At 30.9% G+C, this 7,800-nt stretch overlaps 1 protein-coding gene across 2 annotated transcripts in view; it reads left to right on the top strand.

Annotated features, from left to right (window-relative positions):
• LOC112637545 (fatty acid synthase-like) overlaps window positions 1–4,354 on the top strand; it is a 19,443-nt gene extending 15,089 nt beyond the window's left edge. The window contains exons 12-16 of one of the 2 annotated variants that reach the window (XM_025407514.1): window positions 639–1,651; window positions 2,018–2,259; window positions 2,357–3,050; window positions 3,162–3,993; window positions 4,076–4,354. In XM_025407514.1, the coding sequence (XP_025263299.1) occupies window positions 639–1,651; window positions 2,018–2,259; window positions 2,357–3,050; window positions 3,162–3,993; window positions 4,076–4,254 (2,960 nt within the window). In that variant the 3' untranslated portion in view covers window positions 4,255–4,354. Of the gene's footprint in view, window positions 1–638; window positions 1,652–2,017; window positions 2,260–2,356; window positions 3,051–3,161; window positions 3,994–4,075 lie in introns of those variants that run through there. The other variant, XM_025407516.1, reaches the window with a different exon arrangement.
• Window positions 4,355–7,800: the final 3,446 nt, after the last annotated feature.

Raw genomic sequence — 7,800 nt, 5'->3', positions numbered from 1 at the left:
ATACTATGCTACAACTGCATATTCTTGGATATGATACTAGGAACTTATATGTTTCCTACAAGTATTGAAAAATTAGTGATCGATCCTGCGCTTCACTCATTAAAGCTGCGGGACATAAAACAGAAGATGATAAACGTATGTTCATAGTCAATTAGAAAAAATTAATAATTAAAATCAAAATATAAATACATTAAAAACATTAAAATCAGATATTGAAAACATTAATAATATAAATTATTTAATATCGCTAGTCAATTATTCAAAGGATCGTTGGAGATAATAATGGACAAAACTAGCCAGAAATTTTTTATGTTTATTGTTTACAACGTTTCGACGTTTGTGGTTGTGGTCCTTATCAAGTAAATACTGGAAATATAATAATTAGATCTAATTATTTAATATATTTCCAGTATTTAACTTGATAAGGATCACAACCATATGGTCGAAACGTTGTAAACAATAAACATAAAAACATAAATTCTGGCTAGTTTTGTCGATTATTACCTCCAACGATCCATTGAAAACATGATAATTTTTTATCTACCACATTGTTATTACTACATTATATCTACTACATTATTACTAATATAATGGAATCTTTGTGTAATAAAATAATTGATTGAATTGTCTCATTATAGAATTATCAATACGAATATACAAAGAAATAGACACGATTATATCTGGCGGAATAGAGATACGAGGCATTAAAACTACCATGATTTCTCGCCGGAAATTAATCCAGGATCCCGTTATTGAAGAACACATATTTGTAGCTCATCATGATCGTGCGAAGATTTCTTTAGGCGAAACGATCCAAATATCGGTGCAGCTTGCGTTGGAAGATCATCAGAATATTAAAATAAAAGCCATTGAATTAGTTGAAGATATCGATAATGTAACATTGGAAGAATTATCATCTCCGCTGTTAATTAAAGCTTTTAATGATATGCCACTAATACAGGCAAATGTCACTTTATTAACATCATCGAGTCGTTTCAGTTCAGCAGAATTGCCACAAAATGTTACAATCGCAGATATAAATGCATCTTTAGATGATAAAGTGTTAATAGCTGTTGGATTCAATCTTTTGACGAAACAAATCTCGTTAGAAAAACTTTTACCACTCATAAGAGAAGGTGGATATCTGTTGACACGCGAAAAGTACAACATAATTAACTATGAAAAATATTTGCAGCAATACGAATTAAATATTATTCTTGAAAAGCGCACTGATACGGAAGTAATTATACTTTTGAAGAAAAAAGTTGAGATAAAAAAGACGACTGTTGTCTATATAGATAATAACAATTTTAATTGGCTCCAAAAACTAAAATTACTTTTGAATGATGAGAATCAACTTGTTAAAGACAGTAGAATCATAATTGTTGGAGAAAAAGACTTTGAGTGCGGTTTGCTAGGCTTCCTTAACTGTTTGAGGAAAGAGATAGGCGGCGAATTTGTTAGAGGTGTACTTATTCAAGATCAGAACGCTCCTAAATTCTCTTTACAAAATCCCTTTTATATGCAACAATTACAAAAAGACATGACTATTAATGTTTTGCGGTCTAATAAAATCTGGGGATCTTACAGGCATTTACAATTACCGCGTCCAGAAGCCCAACTTGTACCTTCCGCTTATGTTTGTCAAATGGTATATACATATTTTTGCGAAGATTTGCAAAGTTTTTTTAATAGTATATAAATAATTTCTATATGTATACATGCGCAATAATAGGTAAATCTGCATAAAAGGGGACCATGCTCGGATTACTTTGACCTTGACATATGTTGTCAAAGTCATCCTCCTGAGTAACAGTCAAAAGGTTTTAGTCGTCGGTCGTTGTTTATTAAAAAAGTTATTAACGAAGAAAGCCAAGATACGAGCGGGATCTCCTTTTACGCAAGTTTATCTAATAATAATTATATTTTTGTTTTCTGTAATGTAGAAATTTGCTATTTAAAATTTTACTTTACATATAGTATGTTACATACTAATAAATTTTCTTATATTTTATAGGTTCGTGGTGATCTGAGTACATTTTGTTGGATGGAAAACGAAATATCTGATTCTCGGGTCGAAGATTTGATACGTATAGTTTATTCGTCTATCAATTTCAGAGATATAATGTTAGCTACTGCGAAATTAAATTCATTGCCGACCGCAATGTCGCAAGAACGATTTCAAAGTATACCTCTTGGATTGGAATATGTAGGATTCGATACCAATGGACGTCGCGTAATGGGACTTCGTGATAACAAGTAAATATTATTATTATTCAAGCAATTATTATATAAAATATCATTGATCAATTGATCAATTATATCATCAATTAATTAATATTCTCGCTCTTTCTAGATGTATAGCAAACATCGTTGTGAAAGACAAAGATTTATGTTGGAACATACCTGATACATGGACATTTGAAGATGCTGCTACAATCCCATGCGTTTATAGCACGTGTTACTTAGCTTTATATATTTATGGGAAGATGAAGAAAGGCGATAAAATACTTATACATTCCGGTACTGGAGGCATTGGACAAGCAGCTATTCACCTAGCTCTTAACGAGGGATGCGAGGTGTTTACTACCGTAGGTACAACTGAAAAGCGAGAATTTATTAAGAGAACGTTTCCGACTATTACGGATAAGTATATTGGAAATTCTCGAGACACCAGTTTCGAACAAATGATAATGTTGCAAACAAACGGTTACGGCGTAGATATCGTGTTAAATTCGTTGTCAGAAGAAAAACTAATTGCGTCCGTTCGTTGTCTAGCACGAAATGGTCGTTTCCTGGAGATCGGCAAATTCGATCTTGTTTCTAACAATCCTTTAGATATGATCATGTTTCAAAAAGGTATTAGTTTTCATGGAATTCTATTAGAAAATATATTTCTGGGTTATCACAAGCATAAGTCTCTATTATCCAAAATGATGGCTAACGGTTTGAAAAATTTGATCATTAAACCACTTCAGGTGAAAGTTTTTCCAAAATCAGAAATTGAAGCGGCTTTTAGATACATGTCAAGTGGGAAACATATAGGAAAGGTATGTTATTAATATAACCATTTTACAATATTTATAAATGGTATTACAACAATTTGAAATATTATAATACTACTCTCGACGTCTCTCTAATATATAAATATATATTTTTAGATAATTTTAAAGATTCATGAGGAAGATCAATCTTTGAACGAACTTGTTGTTGCACATCGTTGTTACTATTGTCTCAGTAATAGAATCTATATTATATTAGGAGGTCTAGGTGGATTCGGTTTGGAGTTAACCGATTGGCTAATACTACGAGGCGCTAAAAACGTCGTGCTGATTTCGCGAACTGGGATAAAAAATGGTTATCAGCGCATGAAACTTCAATTGTGGAGATCTTACGGTGTAAATGTGATTATTATGAAAAATATCGATACTGCCAATCGTGATGATTGCGAAAACCTTTTGCGAACTGCGGAAAAGATAGCACCGGTAGATGCGATATTCAACCTGGCCGTAGTGCTGAAGGACAACATTTTGGAAAATCAAACCATCAATACCTTTACGGAATCCTTCAAATCGAAGGCCTGGACGACGCAAATGTTGGACAAGCTGTCTAGAAAAATCTGTCCTAAACTACGGCAGTTTGTAGTGTTCTCTTCCGTTGCTTGCGGTAGAGGAAACACTGGACAAACTAATTATGGCATGGCTAATTCCGTCATGGAGAGAGTGTGTGAGAAAAGGGCGAAGGATGGATTACCTGGACTGGCGATTCAGTGGGGAGCTATAGGTGACGTAGGTCTTGTCCCTGATATGCAAGAAGAGAATAAGAAACTCGCTTTCGGCGGTATTTTGCAACAAAAGATATCTAGCTGCCTTAACGAACTCGATACATTTTTACTTCAAAACCGGCCAGTCGTAAGTAGCATGATTGTAGCCGAGAAGAAAGTAAAATCTTCCAGATTTTACAATATGATGGAAACTGTTGGTAATATTTTAAGTAAGTATTCGCATGCAGACTACTTCATATGTATTAAACTATTTCTCGCATAAGATATAAATCTAATATTTTATATTTACAGATGTAAAGGACATAAAAAAGATAAGCCAAAATACATCTTTACCTGAGCTTGGAATGGATTCTATGATAGTTGTGGAAATTAAGCTAATCTTGGAACGAGAATTTGATATCTTCTTTACTGTGCAAGAAATACGGAATCTTACTTTCGCAAAACTTAATGAGATTTCCAAAGGTTATTAATACATTGTATTAGTAAACAAAATTTCTGGCTAGTTTGGTCGACTACACTTTTTTTCAACAATCCTTAGATTATTGACTAGCGACATTAAATTATTATTTTTTAATTTTTCTATTTATGATAAATCTTAAGGTGCCTGAATGGGAAGCTAAGTACCCTTTCACTACTACAAATAAAAACTGAAATAGGGGATACATAAAAAGGCATAAGAGAATTAATTATGTTATGACTTTTTAATCATATTGATGCTTATTATAATAATATTTTTTTAACAATATTAGAATTAAATATATTTCAACCAATGCTTTAAACATTTTCAATCCTTATTACTTAAACAATAAACAATTTAATCGAGAATCGATAAAATGATATAAGATATTAAATAATCACTTCGATCATTGTTATCTCTTACGGACTATAATTATTATTTTAATACTTAGAGTCAAATATTTCACCCATATTATACTTTGTACTACTTGACAATCTAAATGTAATTTGCATTATGAAAGAACACAAAGGAAAACAATCGAATTACAGATGCAAATAATTAACATAACAAAATGCTCCGTGATAAATGATTTAATTAATAATCAATAAATTAAAGTATTTCTGTCATTTAATATTTCGCGTTAGTGTACATTTTATAATATATAAAATATTTCAACGAATTGGCGATAACACAGTGTTCGGCTTTAGCAATATAAAATATAAACAGTAGCACACTATACGTTATGGCTTTGTCATCATTCGCACAATGATTCTCGAGTAATAAAGTAGTGGTGAGAAACGCTTCGTATATTGTAATTTTTGTATTAAACACGATTACAATTAATATTAAACATAATTTGCTATAAATATTAATAATTAAAAATTAATTAACTTTTGATAAATGAAACTGTCGTAACGATAAATATTTATCGAATCGTAATGATTCATTACTGCGAATAAAAATTGAAACAAGGGAAACGTAAAAGGGGACAAGAGAATTAAATATATTATGATCTTTTGATCATATTAATGCTTATTATAAACAATATTAAACAATATATAATTTAATCAAGAATCGATAAAATGACAGGAATCCAACATATTAAATAATCACATCGATGTTTGCAATCTTTACGAACAATAATTATTATTTTAATATTTATAGTCACAAGTATATTCCATCCGTTTACTATATTATTCCACTTGATCTAAATATCAATCTAAATATAATTGGGGGACATATAATACAATTGTGAGGGAACACGAAATAAAACACTCGAATTATAGATGCAAATAATTAGCATAACGTTAGACTTCAAGATGAATGGTTTAATAAATAATCAATTAATCTTAATCAATGAATTAAAATACTTCTATAATTTAATATTCCGCGCACAAATATTTTATATTACAGAAAATATTTCGGCAACGAGAGACTTATCAATAACACTGTTTTCGACCTTGATAAACAGAATCGCGCTATTGTTAATATGTGACACGGCTTTATTATCATTCGCACAGAAACCTTGAGTAGTGACGAAAGAAATGTTTCACATATTATCAAATTCCTTCTTCACATAACTTTGACGATATAAACAGTACCATGATAATGTTTCTGACGTACGATCATTCGGTCAATGGCTCTCGAGCAGTGAGGTAGTGACGTGAGACGTTCCATATATTATCAAATTCTTTCTTTAACTACAATTGCAAGTACAACGAGGAACTTTTCGTGAATGAGTGTAAGTGCAACGTGGAATTCAAATGACTGCAACCATAATTGGAGTGCCATGAGAACAAAGTAAAACAAAAGAAAAAAAGAAGGTCTTGGAAATGGACGGATCAATAAGATGTAAAAAATTAATATTTTTATAAGTTATAAAATTTATATAGTATAATACAAAATTAATTATATATTATATTATATATAAAATTATATATAATATAATATAACCCTTTCATGGGGTACACCTTGTCGTGGTGGGAGGGCTTAGTACTTGGATGGTGCCTTGAGGTTTATTTAAAATTTTTCATTTATGATAAATCTTAAGGTGCCTGAATAGGAAGCTAAGTACTCTTTCGCGTCGTCGGTGCCATCAACGTGCCGCGGATGGCAAGCGCTTCGTCAACGCGTTAGGTATATACATATTAGGAAGTGCCGTTAAAGGTATATACATATTAAGTATATACATCGCGATCAAATATAAAATTTTTAATCGCATTGAAACAGTGAGGGAGTGCCGTTCAGTATCGTGCGTAAAATAACGACAATAGCGATATAAAAATACCGCTCGCGAGTGCGGGAGTGTCGTTAAAAGTATCGCGCGCCAACATGAGAGGAGGAGGAGGCTTGGGAGAGGCATCTTGCATCGGCGGAGCAACCTGATGGTGAATATTTATTATTTTTATATTAATTGGTATCAATTGTACCGATAATAATTCGGTCTTATTATTTAAATGAATTAAAAAGAATAAAGAAAAAGATTTTTATAAAAGTCACATAAAATTTTATATTTAAAAAACCGATTCAATAATTTACAAAATTTTTCCACACGTATTTATCTCTGCTTATTATTTTAAACATCGGATATAAAATTTCGAACGATAAAAATTTGTTAAAATATTGATTCCATTTTGTGAACATTATTATAAATGAATTTTATATTTGTATGTTATAGACGTTATATTTGTATGTAGACAACTAGCTCCGATAACAACAACTCCGCTGTTGCGCATCAGTGCCGGTGAGTGAGAAAAACTTTTATTTAACTTTAAGATAACGGATTCGTAGACATTGTAGATGTAAATGCAGATGTAGATTGTAGATTGTAGATTGTAGTATCCGTTGCCTTAAAATGGATGAGCTAGGATAGATTAAATTAAATAATTATTAATAAATTTTTTCGAAATGCTTTGCATCTATTGCGAAAATCTATTGAAGTATTAATTAAAAAAAAGAATTAAGAAAAGAAAATTTTTTAAATTTATTAAATAAAGAGCATGCATTAATAATTTTATCAATTTTATCCATTTTTGATGCTACTTTATTTTTATAACACGCACTTATTTTATTCTAATTTCTTATAGCTCATCCATCGTAGAATTTGTTTGTAGATATTATTTTTAAACTTTAACTTAATATAAAGCCAATGATTAATTAATTAAATAATTTGTAATATGATAAAAGTTATACAGACACATGAATTTTATATTTTATTAGAAAATATAATATACAGAAATTTGTAGTAATTTGGCTTTATTTGAGTTAAAATAAAATTATATTCAAATATTTAACGAACGATCGTAAAATCGAGCGATCGTTCGACGATGAGCGTGAAATATTTACGCTCATTTGCCGGTAATTAATAAGCAAAAGAAGGAGCGTTTATCTCTTTTTTCGATCTCTGATTAGAGATCGAGGAAGAAAACGGCCAGGATCAACGAAAGATAAATTCAACTAGCCTGAAGAAAAGATTTACATACAATATCACGTTATGTTGGACATTTATTCACGCGGTTAGGGCATGCGATTAGAGAATGTAATTAGGGCACGTAATTTA

This window comes from Camponotus floridanus, unplaced genomic scaffold (genome assembly GCF_003227725.1).
Source record: "Camponotus floridanus strain SB8 unplaced genomic scaffold, Cflo_v7.5 scaffold18, whole genome shotgun sequence".
NCBI lineage: Eukaryota > Metazoa > Arthropoda > Insecta > Hymenoptera > Formicidae > Camponotus > Camponotus floridanus.
This window is presented reverse-complemented; position numbering and strand designations above follow the sequence as displayed.